The 20,824-nt window shown below is 37.1% G+C and overlaps 1 protein-coding gene across 1 annotated transcript in view; it reads left to right on the top strand.

Moving 5' to 3' along the window:
• Window positions 1–20,824, top strand: part of ITGA1 (integrin subunit alpha 1) — a 76,867-nt gene that overhangs the window by 20,556 nt on the left and 35,487 nt on the right. Inside the window, exons 2-7 of the mRNA XM_056325824.1 lie at window positions 8,337–8,457; window positions 11,321–11,433; window positions 12,379–12,467; window positions 12,560–12,674; window positions 13,329–13,456; window positions 20,171–20,319. Of these exons, the coding sequence (XP_056181799.1) occupies window positions 8,337–8,457; window positions 11,321–11,433; window positions 12,379–12,467; window positions 12,560–12,674; window positions 13,329–13,456; window positions 20,171–20,319 (715 nt within the window). The remainder of the gene's footprint in view (window positions 1–8,336; window positions 8,458–11,320; window positions 11,434–12,378; window positions 12,468–12,559; window positions 12,675–13,328; window positions 13,457–20,170; window positions 20,320–20,824) is intronic.

The raw sequence follows: 20,824 nt of genomic DNA, 5'->3' as shown, positions 1-20,824 counted from the left end.
ATCGTATTTCCCAGAATGTTCAACAGGAATTTCTGTCCCAGGGCATTTTATAGATGGGTGATTTAAAATTTGATGGAGTAGACTGATGAAGTCTAAACTTACGAGATAGAGAGAACCACGCAGTGGTTCATGTTCTCTTAAAGGAAAATAGACTTCTTAATGTGTAAATAACAGTATTGTGGCAATATATCCACCCTCAGAAGTACACTGTTTTGTCTGCAGTGTTTGGCATTTTACTCTGGTTTTGTTGACAGAATATTTTGTTTTTCAAAGATAGCTTGCTAGCTGGCAAGAGAAAACACAAGTACAAAGCATGGATTAAAAAGAAACTTAAAAATATGTAGACAATAGCATTTTCAATTAAAATCTGAACACTGACAAGTAGCAATTTACTCCAACTCCCAGGATTTGCCAGTGTGATGAGTATTCAGTGCTTTCTTTTTCTTTAATCATTATTAGTATACTGAAATTACAAAAGATGTAGGGCATGTTGCATAATGACAAGTTACCAGTCTCCATCATCTCAAAATAAACCTCCTTTGGTGAATAAGCATGACACTTACTGTTGAACACATATTAGACTAACATCTCTGCCTTGAAATTTCTCATGTATTTCTACTAGCTTTCTCGTTTTTATCATAAGCTTCAATGCTGATATTGTAAAATACATCTCTGGTTCAAAGATGTGTTTAACTGATCATTAACTATAGTAGAGTGGCACTATGTATGGATAGGTCATACCATTTTTTTAAACCACATAGAGATAAGTTGACCTTAACCAGTTGTGCTACCTGACGCACAATCCAGCTGTATTTTTGGATTGAATCATAGGCACAATGTTGAAGGAACTATTGCTTTAAGTGAAGCTATTTATGTGATTACGTAAGCTAGAAAAGGCCTGGGAGCTACTTGCTTAAGAATGAAAAAGGATTGGGTTTCCTTCCTCCCATTAAGCAAGTGTTACAGAATTTAGTTTCTTAGGAAAAGAATACTTAGAATAATTCAGGAATTATTTCACATCATAAAAATGGTAGCACTTCAGATACTCAGTAAGGGTCATACTTGTTTAAAAGAAACTGTAAGATTCTGACTGGATCTACTTGGCCTTTCGTTTAGCCTAAGAGCAGCAACATTAATTGGAAATATGTGAAGTATACTAGTTAGTGTAGGAAAAGCAGTCCAGTTAACAGTGTGAAGTCAAATGAAAAATCTCTACAGAAGTGACTTTGGAGATTGCTGGGGATTTTAATGTGTCTTTTCCGCAACTGTAGCTGTACCAGACCTACCATGCTGGTTTTGATAAGGCTATGCTGTGGAAAGCTTACAGCAGCAAGACATCAGCCTGCAAAACTGGGATTCAGTGTAACTAAGCAAGTAGAAAGAAACACTCTTTACCTATCAACATAGAGGAATCTTGTGCAGAGGAAAACCTAGAGGTCCACGAGCAGTTTTGGAGAGTATTGTGAAGAACACATTTATCTTTAGGTTAAAGAATCCTTCTTTATTCACTTTTCACATGAAATTAATGTCTTGCTCCTTTTTAAGCTTCTGGGGTTTATTTCAGAAAATAACATACACATTCATTTTAATTGCTTTTGCTGTGAAATCTGAGTTAATTGTAGATGACTACAAATATCTTCTATCTCAAAAAAAAAAAAAAGGTCAAGTGATAAAGGGTCTTGGGGACTTAGAGATAAAGCTGGATGGTAGGAAACAAGTTATAGTGGGATATTCAGGAGGAAATGGTCTTTTATAGCCAAGAGGATGGCCTTAGAGAGGAACATAAAGATTGTAGGGACCTGAATGGAGTTAAGTGTTGACAGAAGAACTACATCCCAAAGATGGATTGGACATCACTGCAGACAAGCTGAAACATTTCCTAGTTGTTTAACTTCCATCAGGCTGCTAAATCTGCTAAGCCTTTGTACATCTGTACAAGTCTAGTAGCTGACCTCACAAAGTTTTCTGTATGTGACTGCATAATTCTGAGGCTTTTTCTCCCTTCTGTGAGAAACTGCAAAGTGCTAAGAACTGTGCTGACCTTCCAAACTTTGAACAAAATAGTTTTATTCTGATGACTGTCAACCGAGTGAGGCACATATTCCTGGTCTCTGCCACTGTATTTCCAAAAGTTTTGCCTATTGCATTGTGTTACTCATTTAGGAACACATTAACATTGATTCAGTATATTTTCAGGCTTGACAGTGCATTATGAAGCTATTTTCCAGTACAAATTATTTAGTACAAAACCAGCAAAGGAAGCTTTATGTAATGGGTTGTTCAAAGCATTTAATTGGTTTTGAAAAGCATGTGGCTACTGAATCTGGAGCTACTTACAAATTTCTATTTCTTGGTCTTTTGGGGATATTTATCTACTTCTAATAAGAAGTCCTTTTTTAAAAATTATTTGGTCTCATTCCAGAAAGTCAGTCTTTTGCTCTTAAGAAGTTAAAGATTGAAGAAAAAATGCTGAAGGCAAAACTATACAAAGGTTTTTTTGTAGCCCCGAAAAATAAAAGGCTTGATTTAAGCAGTACCAAAAAAGTTTCAGAAGTTGAAACTTTTTTTTTTAATGTACAACTTTATTTGAAATGCACTGATACTTTGCCAGCCAGAACTGAGTGCTGCAGGAACTCCTACCACCGCCTACTTGGCCTTCTGCAATAAGGCCAGAGCGCTGTGGCCCCTGAGCTGACAGACAGTAATTGTACCATGTCATCATATTTTCTTCCACTCTTAGTCTTAGTCTGTGACTAAATCTCTTTTTCATAAATTAAGACTGTATAATTCTGCAGTGACATTATTGCAAATGAAGCAAAAAATAAAATGTGAAGATTCTCCCATTTGCAAAGAATCCACTTGCATGTGTTTAAGCCATGATTTCACAAACAGCGTTTTTGTAGGTATGTCTTTGCAACTAGATGCATGCTTAGTCTTCCCTTGCGACCAGCCAGGTACAGTCCAGGCTTGAACCCAAATCCATGGTGTTGCATTGATGTGGCTAAAAAGTCCAGCTTTCAGGAGGTTCTATTTGCTGAGCCCCACACTGAGTGAAAGACACAGTTTGTTCTTTGCTGCTGGCTTGATTCCAGCTATCTGAGGGCAGCAGCACAGGCTTGCACATGCCAACACGCAGTGGTATCAATTTCCTCTAGTGAAGGAGTTTTCTGATTGTAGAGGATGATACTATTTGCCCCCATTTTGAAAACAAGCTTTTGTGGGAGGCCAAGCCAATGCTCCCAGTCCTGCTCCCCTCCCTGAGTAACTGTCACCAGCACACCAATTGCTGCCTTTTACGCTGTTTGCTTTGTATGTTTTCTAAGATCACAACAGAGAGAGGTAATCTTCTGCAATATCAGCATAAAATACTTCTAAAGGCCTTATAGCTTGGATATCCTTCCTAATATTACTTAGCTTTCAGCACATTTTGATCAGGTGCACTGTTCTGTGTTGCCCTACTGCACTCCTGTGTTGTTTGCAGGTCTTTAAAATATCCTTACAGTATTATTGATTGTAATATGTTAAATATTTAAAATTTTTATTTTTATTTTTGCAAGAGGTCCAGGTATGTGAGGACTCTATAAACCTTAATCTTATTTTAATCTTCAGCTTAAATTTCTCTATCCTATTTTATTTTCCAGGATGGAAGCACTCTGATTTTATTTTTTTTTCCTGCTAGTATTTTTTGAGTTTGCCAAAATTTTCCAGTGTACATACTGCTGCAAGATGGTTTTACTCGGTTTGTTGTCCTCCTTGATTGCACTTAGACCAGCTTTGTTTCAGTCTCTTCTTGAAAAATGTAGAGGAACTGGTAAGGACACTTGAAATGCTATAGCACTAAGTGTGAAATGGAACAGAAAATAACACTTTGGCCACATGCTGGTGGGGAGTAGTCTGCAGCCAATGTGTAAGCCCTGTTAAATATAAAGCGTAAACTTGTCCCTTCCCATTTTTGCAAAAAACATTTCTATTTCTCAGAATAACTACTGTTTATAGATGATGCAATTGTTTGCTACAGACTGTACACAGCTAAAATATCCTAACAGAATTCACCCTCTCCTCTTGGCTAAATCAGTCTTCATGATGTTATTTATTATGGGTCATTTGCAGTGATCTATTTTTAATCAGTAAAGAGCCAGGTGTTAGGCTTTATTCTACAGTTTGGGTTACGTTTATATCCATCTATTCTAGGAAAATAAGGGTGCCTATCTGTTTGCAAAGGTTAGAATGGCCAGGCAGTATGTATATGGACAAGTCCCAGGGAAATCTACTTTTGCACAGTTTAGAGGCAGAGTAACTGGGCAGGCAGCACAACCGTTTGGTTAAAAGATCTCATTAAACAAAAACAGAAGAAAATTATTAGTGGCTAATGGGACAACTATGAGCTACTACTCCAGGTTTGTAATAGAAATAATATTTGGGTTGTTGTCTTGGTGACTGACTGTTAACCTTTCACATATAGGTACAAACTGTGCTCATCTAAGAATGGTGGGTGCATCAGCTGGTGTCCTTAGTTTAAATTGGTAGTGAGAGGGATGTTGTCCCAGGTTTTCTGCTGTGCCTTGTTTCTTGTAGAACATGAAGTTAAAAGCTGGAACTTCAATTTTATTCCTCGAGAAACATTTATATTCTACATTTCTGGTCTGTATTTTTAGTCATTCTGTTAACACAACATGAGTTTAAAATCTAAATGTAATTTACCTACATTAATTATGATTAACTATATAGTCAAATAGTACGTACCTTACCAAAAAGGGGGGTTTGTCCTCCTTAATTCCCATAACTCTCAAAAGAATCCTCTCCAACTTCCCTGTAGTTCTTCTTTTCCCACTACTTCTGTCAATAGTCTTTTTTATTCATATACAGAAGTTTGCTAGAAACAGATGAGAATCTTGGACAGAAACTGGAAGTTTGGGACAGTGCAAGCTGGATATTGTTATTAATATAAAGCATCATTTTCACAGTCATGATCAGTGATATTTTTAAAACTTCTGAATCGTCAGCTCATGAATACAATGTTCTTTGTACTGAAAAATGGAACAAAATGTGAAAGCCAGGTTACCATTAAGTCAGTAAATTATTGTTAGTTAGCAGTGTAATGTGGGTCACCGTAAACTCCATTTTTCCATTTACCGTCTGCAGATTTGAATGTGTCTTTGACTAGTGAGATTTCCATTTACAGAATCTGTGGAAAATGTAATAAGATACCTCTGAATCTATTAATTATTTATAAGTTAATCTTACACTGCTTATCATGACTTTTTTATTTAAAAAATGTTATGTTCATAACGTTTCATAGCAGATGGAAGCCACAGAAGGTCATGTAATACATTTGCATATTACAATATGCCACAGAGTTTGTGTATGAAATCAAACTTCAAAGCATCTGATTTCTGGCTAGGATAGAAGGGGAGGATGAGAAAGCAAAAGGAGAGCCATACTGGATCAAATCAAGACCATGTTTTGTCCAGTATCACGTCTGCACAAGTACATGTAAGCCGATAGCTAGAGACAAAAATAACTGAGCAAGCATATATAATATTTCTCTTCCAGTTTCTGAATATTTCCAGCTGAGGCCATTTCCTGAACCAGATGTGTGTTCTGTGTGGTTTGTAACCTGCAGTGGGGTTTGTCTTCCATTAACTTTTTCAGTTACCTGTACATAACATTTAGGATCCAAAATGTCCTTTGTCGACAAGGTCTACAGGTCCATTGCCTGCTGTGTGGAGTCATCTTCTTTCTGTTTCTGACTAGTCTGACCCATCTAACTTCTTTTGATTCCTCTAGCTTTATTTTCTAGAAGAACACATTATAATTATTGCTGGTTCTAATTTGACCCTACTCAGAAACACAAGAATTTGGGGAGTTAGTAGCAAACAGACAGCATTTTTTATTCCTCTTCTAGTTTGCTTGGTTTTGCATTTCACATTTTCACACTTACTGCTATAGCTATGAGGATTAGAAGTGTATTTGTTAAAGTTGCAAGATTTGAGTATATCACATAACAGATTTAGGAAACTTCAATACCATTTAGTATCGTCAATATGCAGTAATAATCACAGTAGTTGTCACTACTGCGTCATTGTGATGAAATTCCTTGTCTGTCAGCAGATGATGGAATGATGATGGAGGATACTGTGATGGAGTGTATGGAGAACAGACTGCTTGTATAACCTTCAGTAGCTTTAGGAAAAACTAAATCGGAAAAGATGAGCTGGAATCTGTGGCCTTTAATATTTCGTATATAATACATTTAAAATATCATCATAAGTTGAAAAAGGGGGGGAAACATGCCTCTGGAGACCTCTAGAAGGATGTTCTGTCCATCTTATTCACGGGCTAAAGTGAACAGATTTGTGGAGGTCTCTAAGAGGCAAGTCAACATGTTTAGATTTTGCATCTACCATTTTTTCTTCAACTAAATAATGAATTTAGACACTTACTTGAGCAGGTGATCTCATTAGAACTGTTTTGTTGTTTTAAGAGGTAGGTTGGAATTCTAAATGATGTCACCTGAATCCCACACATAGTGTCAACAATAATAACAGCAATTATTTTTACTCTGAAATGTAACAAAAGAAGATTTGAACCAGTGATAACTGGAGTGAATTTTTAAAAATCAGTTTTGTCGATTTTAATTATGCTTTGGTGACTGAGAGTAGGGAAGGAAAACACCTATTGCATGTGAACAGGCATAGCAGAATTTCCTGAAACATCAATGTTTAAGGAAGACAAAAGTTGCATGGATTACTTTTCCAGCAATTTATTTCCCATCAGACTGTCAGACATTATTTTTTTCTTATCACTTGCAATGAATCTTTTCTGAAGAATAAAAATAAAGTCTGTTTTAGTTTGTTCACTTCTTTATATTTCCTGCCTCTGACTGGAGGAAGGAAAACTAAAATAACACAAATGAAACTTTTCCTTTTTTGCTGTCCAGTGAAACTGGAAATACCTACTAAGTCATAAATAGTCTTCTGTGATAATTTTACTGCATTAAGCAGGAAATAAAATGCTGAAGACAGATCAGCATTGACCACTTGGGAGCTTAATTATAGTAACATGCTTTCTATGAGAATATCATTGTCTCAATGGTAACACAGAGGTATTTTAGAAACAGGACATTATTGAGATGCTTTGACATGCAGTAAGTATTATGGATTTGGGTATTTTTGTGTAGCTGTTAAATGTCACCAAATGAACATGAAATGCTTCTTTGAAATGGAAGTTGTGTATAATTGTGTTTTTAAGCAGTCTTGATGTTCTACAAATTCAAGTAATTTTGGGGTTTTGTGAATTAAATACACAGCTCTGCATTAATAGACTCAGTGGCTGCTTTTGAAACTGAATTCAACAGAATTTGTTGATGGAAGAGGTCACCAAAGAAATAATAATAAAAAAAAAAGATAAATAGCTTTATTTTTATATATAAATAGTAATTTTGGCTTCTTACTGACCATCATGGTGGATTATGATTATCACTTCAAGCTGGAGTTTTTACCCTGTATAACTCTTTTTTCTGAAACTTGCTATACAGTCATATTTTTACAGTATTTTTGCTGATGATGATCACTGACCTTTAGGGTATGGGAAATCAGTATGAAGAAGCACCTGCTTTCATGACTGATCTCATCATAGCCCAACACCACCATTATAGAGCAACATTTCCTAAGTGGGTAAATGTTGGATTTCTGCAAGTAGTCACATACGTGTACTTTTAAGACAACAGCATCTGGTTGTATTAAAAATCTATTCTGTTCTTTTACAAATATGAAAGTTACAGGTAGTCTGAACAGAATTAAGAGAAAACTATATGCTTTTTTTCTCTAATATAGATTAAAATTAAATAAATCTGAAAGCTTTTCCTCATGTTTTCCTATGTGTGCCTTCTGCAAACAGTTGAAAATTAGTTAATTTGAAATTTCTGAAATCTTGAGAACTACTGCCTTGAAGGAGGGAAGGAACATTTTGTGTAAAATTCTTGCATTAGAAATGCATGGAGTAAAAGAAGTAAAAATCACTAAAAAGTTAATTTATTTACCCTTAAAGGTAATAATATTTTATTTAATGCTATTTGAATTGTGATTTACAAATGAGTGATGCACTTTGCAAAATAAGTTTTGGATACAAAAGCCCAGTTGTGAACATCTCTGAATTCAGCTGTGTATGTATGTGTGAAAAAGTACATTTTAAGTCTCTTACCAGCCATGATAAATATGCCCAAAATGCCACTTTCAACCCATCTTGTACTGTCAGTTAAGTCATAATTGAACCTTGATTTCTTAAGAATCTTGGGGTTGACATGCATTGCTACATATTCCTTTTTTTTTTTAAAGCTCTCTTTCACCTCATTGGCTCTTCCAATGTTGATGTGAAAAATGCAATGACCTTCAGTGGGCCTCTGGAAGACATGTTTGGGTACACAGTCCAACAGTATGAAAATGAGGAAGGGAAATGGTAAGCTGCTTTTCTTTTCTTAAATGGAAACTCCAAACTTAGGTATTCAGTGACTCAGGCACTATACTATTATATTTAAATATGCCCAATGTCTAAGGGTCAGATTCTGTTAGTTGTACTTATTAAATTAATGCACAGTCCTAAGGAAACCTGGAAAGATTGGGAGGCTGAAAAATCCAAATTTATTCCCTCAAAGTCATAAATGAGATCACAAAGTGGGTGAATTCCCTTGCTGATGGAACTGAGAATGTTTTGGTTTATGCCTGAGCCCTCTTTTTCCCATTTACAAAATGAAATCTTTATCTTTTCCTTGTGTAAACATATTGGCAGTGAAATTGCTCCTATTTTACCTAGCTAATATGTATTCTGTATTTTTTTCCAAAGTTTTTTTGGCAGAGGTTGTTGGACCTGAGGTTTTTAACTGGTGGGAAGATTTCCCTGTCAAAATACTTATTAATACAGTACTCCGCCTTCCCTTGTAGAGGGCTAATTATGTCTTGCAATTGGTAATATATTTGCGTTTGGGACTTGGAGCTTTCTTAACCTGTCTTTTCCTTTGTATTCTTGTCCTGAATTAGAAGTTGTATTTTGGCACGTTTACTGGTATCACTGCTTCTTGGTCTTTTGATAAACGCCTGCTTGTGCTTTTCCTGCGTAAAACAAATTTCACAAGCTAACCACTGGGCTGCAGGACTGAAACTATGATTATGTGGTAAAAGGTTTGGGAACCCTGAGATCTGGATCATTTTTTGCAGATTGCTCTGGTTTTCCCAGGGCTTTTCCAGTAATTTTGACATTCTTAGTAAACCGGGGACTGCTGCGGGCAGCCTGGGATGACAGGCAGGTCAGACAGTTCTGCAGTGCCTGAGCAATCGACCCCACCAGCACTGGGGCTATCTGACTGAGAGTCTGTCCACCACGGCAGCACAGTGTTCTCCGTTAGCCATGGGATGTTCACAAAAATGAAATTGCAGAGCTTGCTTTTGAAAATGCTAGCTCTCAATTACCCAAATGCACATTTGCATGAGGGTCATGGGAGAATAATAATGACCTTCTTTGAGCTAATTTAGACCTTCAGGAAATGGTATCCATTCTAGGAGCTGGGATTTTGCAAAGTAAGCTGTATTGTTATAAACTGTCCGGAGATGTTTCAAGAGCAGAAAAATATTATGAGCTGAAAATGGTAACTCTTCCAGTAGCTGAAGGAAGACAGGAATCTAAACTAGTGTGCTAGATCTGAACATCTCTGAAATTAAACTCCAGAGCTGCTGTCAAGCTTTCAAGTTGCTTCCAGTGTAGCAACATCCAGAGCAGGGAATCTGTAGGCTGACAGTTAAAAATAAATAGGCAAAGCAGCCTTGTGATGCTTTGTCAACTGCTATGACATTACCTAGATACCACAGATAGAACTTTTCGGCAGCAGATGTTCAGTGAACATGGCCACAGTTGTTTCTCAATAAAACTGGGATCCCCTAATAAAATCCTTCATGCAAAAAAAAAAAAAAAAAAAAAAAAAATCTTTCAGACCGCTCCTCTCTGTTCACGGGCCTCTCTCCTTCTGAGAAAAGAACAGCACAGGGACATGATCCCGGTGAGCAATCATCACCTCCTGTGGGATGTCAAGCACACTCAGCTTCTCTGCAGTTAAATGGAAGTCAAGGATGCATGAGAGGCCATGGTGCCTGTTTCTACATTTTGGCATAAAAAATACACATTATAGCATATTGCTTGAAAGAGCAGTCAGATCCAGCATGTACTTGGAGTGTTTTATTTTCCTTTAGAATTAATTACTTTATTATAAATGAAAAAAATCTTAATGGATCACAATGAGTTGTTCCAGTATGTTTTTTTCAGAAGCTGGCTTCTGTACTAGGTTTAAAGTCTGCTTTCTGTCTTTTTTAAATCCATAGGTTGCATTTTACCTACTACATCATTCTATTCAAATATCTCATTCCTGGACTCATTAATTTATGATTAAAGGTTGAAATGCTTCTCTCAATAATGTCACAGTCATCTAAGTGTACAGGAGCAAATCTTACTGAACTGTTACTCTTAATGGTAGGATTTCTCTTTTCAGTGTGTGCTGTGAATTCAAATTTAATCCAAGTTCTTCCTTATGCATTTCATGGAGCCAGTTTTTATCTGCTGGGTGATGCTGGGCTATTTAGTGTAGCTAGTGAACATCTGAGAACAAAAACAGTGCCATCTCTAAACATTTCCTGCTGAAAACTCGATTTAGGAGTGGATGTTAATTTGTAGTGCTTACAAAGTACTATAATAGTGATATTTGATCACACCAAATTTTGAAAAAAAAATGCACAAAATAAAAATCCTTAGTATTTTAAAAATTTGAAATGTCTTTTAATAACATTTTTTTTATTAATGAGAGGAAAAATTATGTATTTTACACAGCTGTCTCATATTACTTCAGACTGAATTGTTCTGGGTGCTTGTGACCCTCTGCTTTGACATTTGGTCTCAGCATTTAAAATACACTTTCTTCCAAAATATTTTTAAGATCAGGAGATATTGAATAAAACAGATATTTCTTTCTATATTACTTTTAATACTTGTCATCCACCCACCGATATGCCTTTTATTTTTCACTGGAATTTATTTAAATGTTATTCTGTTGTGTAATTTGGTATATAGGCACATTTCCTTTCTGTGTCCTTATTAAAGAGGAGACAGAATGGCTGCTTTCGCTTGTATCTGAACTAGCATAACAGATACTTTCCTTGCTCTCCATCCTGTACTTCTAGTATAGAGCTTGCTGCAGCTGTGCTCTCTCTGTAAGTTTTATTTCCTGACTTTGGTGCCTTTTAAGAAAGAAGAAATTTCAGGTAACTTATTTCATTTGCAGGGTACTTATTGGTTCACCATTAGTTGGCCAACCTGAGAAAAGAACAGGAGATGTATACAAATGCCCTGTAGGAAGGGACAACCAATCACCCTGCATAAAACTGAACTTACCAGGTATGAAAGAAAATAAAGCTGTGTCACATGGAGGAATAATAAAGGTCAGATCTTAGAAGGTTTTTAGCTAGTAAATATGCATGAGAATTGTTTCTATAAAGAAAGCTTACTCAGGACTCCAGCGCTAAATGTGAAGTTGTGTTTGCAACATCAAAATTAATTTGTTTTTAAAGCTTCTCATTGGGCTGTGGAAAACATGCTTATAATTTTACAATGGGTGTTTGGCTGTATTTTCAAAACTTTATTATGACTGGCATTAGTTGACTGTGGTTGACAGTCCTGGCCATGGAGCATAGATCCATGGACTACCCTTTCCAAAGCTCTCTGAAGCAAACAAGAGGCTTCATAATGCCATCAGTAAGCTTCTGATGAGAACATAACTAGCCAGAACTGCGCTGATGCATCTTAATATGATACAGGTAAATATTAATAATTTTCTTGCTCAGGTCAAGAGATACAAAATGTAGACAGGAAGAGACTGCCTGTTGATATGAATTTCACTAAATACACGTCGTATTTTTTATCTCCTCTTTTCCTTTGAAAACCTGAATGTCAGTAATGTAACGTAACAAATATAAAAGCTGACAAGTCATTTATAGCAGGACAAGGTAAAAAATGAATGTTTGTTTTCTAATTAACAAAACTGTGTGAACATGAATCCTTGCTTTCGTTGTGCTGTTATTTGTACATTTTTTCTTTTTTTGTGGTTCAAGAAAACTATTTAAGACAGCAACCCAGACAAATTTTCTGGGATAAAAGCCAGTCTCAGAAATTTTTCTTGGTTGTTGCAATTGAAGGAGGAGGAGGAAGGGTGCTAAAATATTTGATGAAACCAGTGTCAGTCTGGGTTTTATTTTAGAAGCTGGAAGCTCCATGCTAGGGGATATATACTTTAACATTTTGTTTTTATGTTCCCAAATACTTAACATTTTAATCTATTTATAGCTGCTACTTCAGTTCCTAACGTTGTGGAAGTAAAAGAAAACATGACTCTTGGAACAACCTTAGTAACAAACCCAAAAGGAGGCTTTCTGGTAAGAAAGGACTTTTTGCCAACTTTAAAAGAAATTTGTTTTTTCCTCAGGTAGCATAACAAAAACATTTCACCTTTTTCCATCTTTTAAAGGCATGTGGACCACTTTATGCTTACAAATGTGGGCGTTTGCATTACACAACTGGAGTTTGCTCTAATGTCAGCTCCACTTTTGAAACCGTCGAGGCAATTGCTCCATCTGTGCAAGGTATGCATGCCACAGGAATTCTCTTGTGTGTCTGAAAATACAAAGTGCCAAACAAGACAAATGTATACACATAGGCATACCAAAAATTATGAACTGCTTAATTTAGATACCAGCATTGCCAAGTTAAGTAAATGTTTTCATTGTCCGTATATAACCTAAATTCTTGCTACTTTTGGAATTTATCTCAGTATAAACAATCATTAGAGCACTATGTAATATCCAAACACAAATGCTAAAAATAGTTGCTTATGTTTCTTACTTTTGGCCAAAAGGCTCTTTTTAAGTAATGACGGCATGTTAAGACCTTATACAATCCCAATTTAGTAATATAGCTAAAAATCTTAAAGACCTGGTCCTTTGGAAAAATCAAAGAGGAACACCTAGACATTGAAAAAGGTAGGGGTCACTGGTAAATACTTCAGTTTTGTGATCTAATCCCATTCTTAAATTTCTCCCTACAAGTAAGTGCTTTGCTGATAAACAGAACACAAACCATGTGAAATAAAATGCAAAAGTCAATGAACAACATTGGCTTCAAACATGTTGCTTCAGCACCATTGCAGAAGGATATGCATTTGTTTCCAATCACAAAAGTAACTGAGATATATTTGATCCTTTTTAGTATCAATTCTTACATGACAATTTGTATTGCAGAGTGTAAAAACCAGTTGGACATTGTCATAGTCCTCGATGGGTCCAACAGCATTTATCCATGGGAAAGTGTCACAGCCTTCCTAAACAGCCTCCTCAAAAACATGGATATAGGTCCTCAGCAAACACAGGTAACATGGTAGATATTTTATGGTCGCTTAATTTGTGAGGAAAAAAATAATTTACAGGAAATGGGATGAGAGCATCATCTATGGAGCAATTCAGTTCCAAGGACTTATGGCAACAGGGTACTAAAATGAAATAGCTGAAACCGCAACTAAGTCAATGTCTGCTGCCAAGTAGCAAACTCAGGGAGGCTCTTCCTCCCCACACCACTCAGGCAGTTTGGAGAAACAAATTTTCTAAGCTAGAGACAAAAGTTAAGTGTGTTAAGTGAGGTCATTTGAACCTCCTTTCCCACTTCCTTCCTCTCCACAACCACTTCTTGTCTTCTTTTGTACTTCATAGCACAAAAGTAATTTCTGTGCCTCTGAGGTGCACAAGCAAAAAGCTTTGATTGTAAGCTTTTTGGAGTAGCATTCAGTATTTTGTACTGTGGAGCACTGAGCACACAGCTTTTAAACATTTGAAATCATAATTAACGAGTGGCTGTTAAGCCACATGTTATTAATGGCAAAAGCTGCATTTATGTAAGTGGAGAGTGCCAAATTCCCAGCTGCTATAAATCAGCATCATTCCATGAGAATTAATGGAGCTCCAACCAATTACTCCTGCTGAGGATCTGACATACGTTTCACAGTGCTGAACTGAGTATGTAAATAGCAATTCCAGCAGAACTCGGGGAAGAGGGAAACATTGACGCTGGGATACATTTTTACACAGAAAGCTTAATTGACAACAACAGAGCAAATTGGGTCTTCATTTCACTTCTTCCTTTTCCCCTCCCAAAATGAAGGATTTTCAGGGATCCTGTATAATATTTGATATATTGTAGGTCAATATTTTGTGGTTTTGCTACTTCAGGTTAGCTCCTAACGTTAACTTCTGCCTTCACAAAGGAGCATCTGAGAAGGTGTAAAGATGTCTGCAAAGAGTATCCCTGTCATTTTCCAAGTTAATTGGGATTTGTGAGTTACCACTCAGCTTCCCTGTTGGCTGTACTGAACACTGGCTGATAAAATTACTACTTGTAAACTGTCAACTTTACAATTGTGTCCTGTTATTTTAAACATGCTGTTCTTCCAGATATTAGGAAAAACACTTTGTCAAATTTAACAGAAAGGAAAAAAAAAAATTCTTCCTGGTCCCTTAAGCTGGTGATTACTCAAACATGTGCCATGTTGGGAAAACACTTAAACCTGAACTTCCCAGTATGGGGCAATGGCTGCATGGAGATCATCACTGCCTTCTACCGAAAGGGCTTCATGGGGATAGCACACAGGGCAATCAGCTCTGCTGCACCCTCACCCCTTTCCCTCACACTGCAATTCCTAAACTTTTACACTGCCACACCTCTGTTATGTTTTGTTTTGTAATCCTGCCACATCTGTGTGGCTCAGCTCATGCCGAAAAGGTCCCTTGCTGGCCTGCACTCCAGCAGCCTGCCATCTCCACCTACAAAATCTATTCTACCCACAAGCTGGCATAGCTACCCCTCCTCTCACATGTACACTTACTCACTTGAGAATGTCAGCTTTGGCATCTGGTTGCTGCAGAGCAGAAACATTTGAGAGGGAGATAAGAATGAGATAAGGAGGAGAGAGGCTGAAAATCTGGAAATGGAAGGCCAAAGCTAGGTGGAATTTTCTCGGTTTCTCTTGCCTTCCCAGAACATATCCCATCTCTCTCCTCTCCTCCCAGCCCTCCTGCTTGGGAGCCCTGGCACAGCCAAAGGTAGCAACAAGTTTATACTGTCTCCTCCACTCACGTTGTCTCCTCTCTCAGAAACTGTGTTTAAATTACTATTGAATGGGGAAGGGGAGAAATGACAGAGCAAGCTTATTTCCCTCCTCTCCTCTGGGAGCACAGAATAGAAATAGAGGAACAATTGTTTACTTTCTCTCTATTTAAACTGATTTTTCCATGTTCATCTTTTGTGGATTGTTGAGCACATAGAAATCATGGACTTTCACTGACTTCAGATTCCTTTCCTCTTGCATGGGAAAGGAATGAGGTAATTACAGAATAACTCCTTAGCAGTTTGAATGTCACTTGTTCAAAACCATGTTTTGATTAGAGGCTTGTGAGATATTTTTTTTTCCACTTACTGCCTCCATGAACAATGGTTGTTAGATTTGTGGCAACTCAGAAGAGAAATTCCTCAGTGTTCCATGTTTGGTAAATTTGATATTGAAAGCCTGAAGATTCAGATGTAAAAACCTGAAGTTTATGATATAGTTTTTTAGAAGTATTTCCTTCCCTTCCTCTTTCTGTTCACAGAAAATCCACAGCAATGTACTGATGGTTAAGATGCATAGCCTGAGCTTAGGGAGAAAAGAAGGAAAAGTAACAATAGAAAAGCTGAAAAGGAAGAAGGAATTAAATAAGAAAAAATGGTACAAGTAGGAAAAAATATTTCTCCTGGCCTTATTCCACATTTTAATGTAACTGCAAAGCAAGGTAGTTTTTTTCTTTTTTTTTTTTTAACTCTTGTAGAGGTAATTGTCTTTTTAATATGAGCGGCTTATTTTTAATCCTTTACATATGAGCAACCTTCCGTGGTAGAAGAATATCAAAAGAGAAAGCAGAATACATTCAATTTCAGCTTTAAACCTAAGTTGGAATGGCCTTCAGAAATTTTCAGAAAAGTTTTATTTCTCCATTAATATATGACATGGGCAGTTTTAAGTGTTTGGCCTGCACCTTATATTATCTCCAAAGGGACTGTATCACTGTATTAATAAGTAATGCCATGTCACATCTTATAATCTGTTTTATCTCCGGAAGAACAGAAGCCTATTAAAGAGGTGTTAAAAAGATTCAGGATGAAGAAAGACTTTTGCAATAGTTTACAAGTAATTTCTGTCTGAGTGCCTGGTAGCAAACAAAATGTAGCAGCATTAATTCGATTTTGATTTGATTCAGTTATCTTTAGCAAGCTCTCTATACAATCAAATATATTATCCATTAGTGCTTCCCAAGGGATCTCTGCTTTTCTTATATATTAAATAAGATTTAAATACAACCAAAGATATTTCTGATTTTTCTCCACATCCCAATGGTGAAAATCCTAGCATATCTTTTCCATGTACTAAATGGTTTCCCTTTCATTTTGTTTTTGTTCTTGTTGTTTTTTATCAACTAGATTAGCTTAATAATTTATTGGGAAAGCCAGAATGTACTTTCTAAATAAGAGATTTTACTCTGTTATAGAACAACAATAAATAAATGCCCTCAGAAATGTTTTGTCCCAAAGCAGAATGGTCCTTTACTTGCCTGTTCTCTCAAACATGCTTTTTCACAGGAACTGAGGACAATTAAAGAATTATTCCCTTGTGTAATATAAAAGCCATGGAATGTTAGGGAAGGGAACATAAGCTTAGGAATTACAAAGATGTTCAATAGATTATAGTCAGTAATTCTGGGAAAAATATTGGGTTTTCTGGAGTAGAGCAGAATTATGTCCTTCTGTGTAGTACTACTGCATTTCCCAGATAACAAGCAAATCAAAACATACAGTGTCTGTAAGCATTGTTCTTACGGGCTTGCTGAAGTTACGCAGTTTGAATAGGTTTATTGTCCCATAAAGGCACATTTGCATAATATACATGTGTCATTTGTAATTTTCCATTAGATTAAAAGGCTGCAAAAGCTCAAACCTTCGTTGCTATCTAGTAGAATATAATTCCAATTTTACAAAGTGGATCTGATTCTGTTACCCAGTAGGAGACTGGAACATGCCTTTTAGTATTTGGTCAGTTCTTGGAAGCTTATCATTACTCTTTGCTGAGGAATGGCTCACCTCTGATGCCATGAAATATGTAGAAAATTAGGATCAGTGTTTTCAAAGCTAGTGCTAAGGAAGGGTTCCAGAGAACAATTGTATCCCATAAGATAACCATATGCCCCCCTTCCTTCCTGATTTACAAGCTATGTAACACAGTGCAGTTTTCCAGACTCAGATGTTCTTCCCATTCACTTCCTTAGAAGGAAATGCTCAAAATGTTTACTTGCTGTGATCACGGATGTTTCCTTTCTAATAGGAAATGATACAACTCAGCATGTAACCTCTTTTAGGAAAATGATAACACCAACATGGGTCTCTAGAATCATGAAAGATGGGCAGGTACTTTTCACACTGGCAGTAGTCAATAGTTGATTTAATCCTTGGCATCAATAAAATCCTCAAGGCTGCAGATCAGAAGCCTGTGAATCCACAGTGGCAGGCTCCCTGGCGTGCAGTAGTCCCTGGCTACATGGTTCTGCATGGTTCTGGAATACTGTTAAGGCACTCCTCCTGCTCCAAAAGACTAAAAATAATGAAAGCCTCTTGTTTATCACTAGTTATTGGCAGTCTTTTTAAATGTCTAGCAGCATCCTGTTCAGATTATTCTGTATGTCACTTTAGATGTGTGCTATAAAATAGTTGCTTTGGAGGGAACAGCTTAAAAATTTCATCTTCAGCTTGGGGTTTAGTCAATGCCACAAGATTTCCCTGAGCGGCAATACAGCCTGTGCCCCAACTTGTTGTGTGAATACTCTTGAGGAATATTCACTGCTGCCCATGAGAAAACGAAGCCTCTGCATGCTCTTGGCTGTGGGTGGAAGAGGGCATGCCTTCGACAGAGAAGTAAAGCATCTTAAAATGGAGCAACCTGTTGGAACCTTGAACATACATCAGTTTTTCCAGATTTGGTTATATTTTCAAAAGGATACAGAAAATAAGTGTGATAGATTTTGCTGCTACATACCATTACAATTACAGTCTTATAATCATATGTAACTAGCTTTTTCATTGATGTTTAGTATCAAATATTTATCCAACTCTAACCCCCACTACAAGCAAACATTGTGCAGAATCTGAGAGGCTATGAAAGTACCTGAGAAAAACACCCATAAAGCAATTGCAAAGTACATACTAAGCCACTTCTAAAATAATATAATGGCATAATTATCCCAGAGGTCTTACTGATCTTCAGTACCTAAATGCTAAAGTGCTTTTAATAATAGATGTGTGAGACATGAATGCCATGTAATACTGCATTATCCTAAATAACACCTATAAATTGCTATGTGTAACATAAAATTGAAATATGCTAATGGAACAGTGTGTGGATTTCTTCCCAGTAAAAGCTGTCAGAAAACTGCCAGAACATTAAAACTGACAGAGATGAATGAAATAAATTAACTAATATTTAAGAATATTGCTCATCTTATTCCATACTTTTTTTTGCAGCAGGTTTCCTCAGGTATTTTTTGTGGAGTTCCAATCCCATGCACTGATCTTTCACGCAAAGACTTGTCCTGTTGAGGTCATCTAGAGCCTTTCCATCATCCTTCCCCTTTTCAGAATCCACCATTTTACTCCTGTTGTCCCCACTGGCACTTGTCAGGTGTCTTTCTTTGGCTTGCCTCCTGCTGGAGAACAGCTGTTTCCTGGACTGCCCTGCCGTCTTCATCAAGATAAGGGTACCTGGGTCTTCCTCTCATCCTGAGGGCCTAAATTTGTCATTGCAGTGTTGTTTCTAGGCTAGCTTTAGGGAAAATAAACTATCAGATGTAGGAATATTATATTTGGATGGAATGACAAGAGTTGTGAGTGAACCATGGCCTTGTGCGCTACAAGGAAAACTATTCTTAGAAGTTGTGACTGGTGCTTAGGACATCGGTCTGCCTTGGCCTAGAGGAGAGAAAAACTGCAGCACAGATCACTGCAGGTCAGGAAGTGCAAGGAGCAAGGCCTGCTTTTGGCTTTGTCCCTATTTTCAATAAAAACAATTCAGAAACTTCAAAATGTTTCATGAGATTGAGTGTCTTCTAACCAGTCTTGCTGAAATGCTTACAAATGTTTCATACTGAGGTGTCGTGGTTTAACCCCGGCCAGCAACCAAGCACCACCAGCCACTCGCTCACTGCACCTCACCCAGAGGGATGGGGAAGAGAATCGGAAAGGAATGTAAAACTCAAGGGCTGAGATAAGAACAATTTAATAATTTAAACAGAAAAAATAAAGAGCAATAATAATAACAACAGTAACTATATAATTATAATAATTATAATAAGAATGCTAATAAGCAATAATAAACAATAATAATAGTTATAATGGAAACAATAATTGAAACAGAATAAAAATGAAAGAACAATAATATCAATAATGATAATAACAGTTATAATGAAAGGGTTGGGAAAAGGATAAAATCCAAAGGGAAAGGGTGAAAGGGAACCAAGTGATGCACAATACAACTGCTCACCACCTGCTGACTGATGCCCAGCCAGTCCCTGAGCAGTGATCCCCAGGCCCCAGCTAACCCCCCAAGTTTATATACCAGGCATGGCATCCCATGGTATGGAATACCCCTCTGGCTGGTTCAGGTCACCAGTCCTGGCTGTGTCCCCTCCCAATTTCCCGTGCCTCTCCAGCCCTCTGGCTGGCAAGGCCAGAGAAACCAAAAAGTTCTTGACTGAGTATAAACATCACCCGGCAACAACTGAAAACATCAGTGTATTACCAACATTGTTCTCACATCAGAGTCAAAACACAGCACTGCACCAGCTACTGAGAAGAAAATTAACTCTTATCCCAGCCAAAGCCAGGACATGAGGGAAACGCACATAGTTCAATTCTTTTCCTGGCTGTAGGTAAAAATGAGAATTTACCCCATTGCAGCAGACATAGATGTTTTCTTTAAAAAGAGTTGGTTTTTTACATGAACTGTGTGTTTCAGGTTGGAATTGTTCAATATGGACAGACTGTAGTCCATGAATTTTTCCTGAATGCATACTCAACAACAGAAGATGTGATGGCCGCAGCCACGAGAATACGCCAGCGGGGTGGCACACAAACTATGACAGCCCTGGGAATAGATACGGCAAGGTACACTCACAAAATATTGTCCTGCACCTAGTAGAAACAAACATAAACAGACCTGGTGACAATTCTGATTTTATAAATTAAAAATTTTGTGGTTGACATCTGACTTCTTTTTAGCTAAGTAAAAAAAATTTAGGAGGAGGGTGGATAAACAGACTTTCCAGCATCTAGAGCAGTTGTATATGACATCCTGGAAAGGCAGCTATCTGTCTCTTGATTTGAAGAAGCAGGGAAAGAGACAAGACATGGAGCAAAGTTGTAGTCCTAAGCAAAAAGCTGACAACCTTTGATGTCCACACAGAGTGGGTAGGAACTGTGTGTGTAGAGGGGTGAAGAAAAGTAAGTTTTTTCAGAGGAAAAAAGGAAAATATAAAACTTTTTAATGTTAATTTGCCTTAATTTTGAAGTTAAGATTATTATGGGGATTGAGCCTATCTTTATCAGAAAGCCTAGAAATTTTATACCAAAGTCTTTGAAGCTTCTGGGTCATTGGGACATTAAAGATCAG

Source organism: Falco biarmicus, chromosome Z (genome assembly GCF_023638135.1).
Source record: "Falco biarmicus isolate bFalBia1 chromosome Z, bFalBia1.pri, whole genome shotgun sequence".
Taxonomy (NCBI): Eukaryota; Metazoa; Chordata; class Aves; order Falconiformes; family Falconidae; genus Falco; species Falco biarmicus.
The sequence above is the reverse complement of the archived record's forward strand: the minus strand, read 5'-3'. Positions and strand labels throughout refer to the sequence as shown.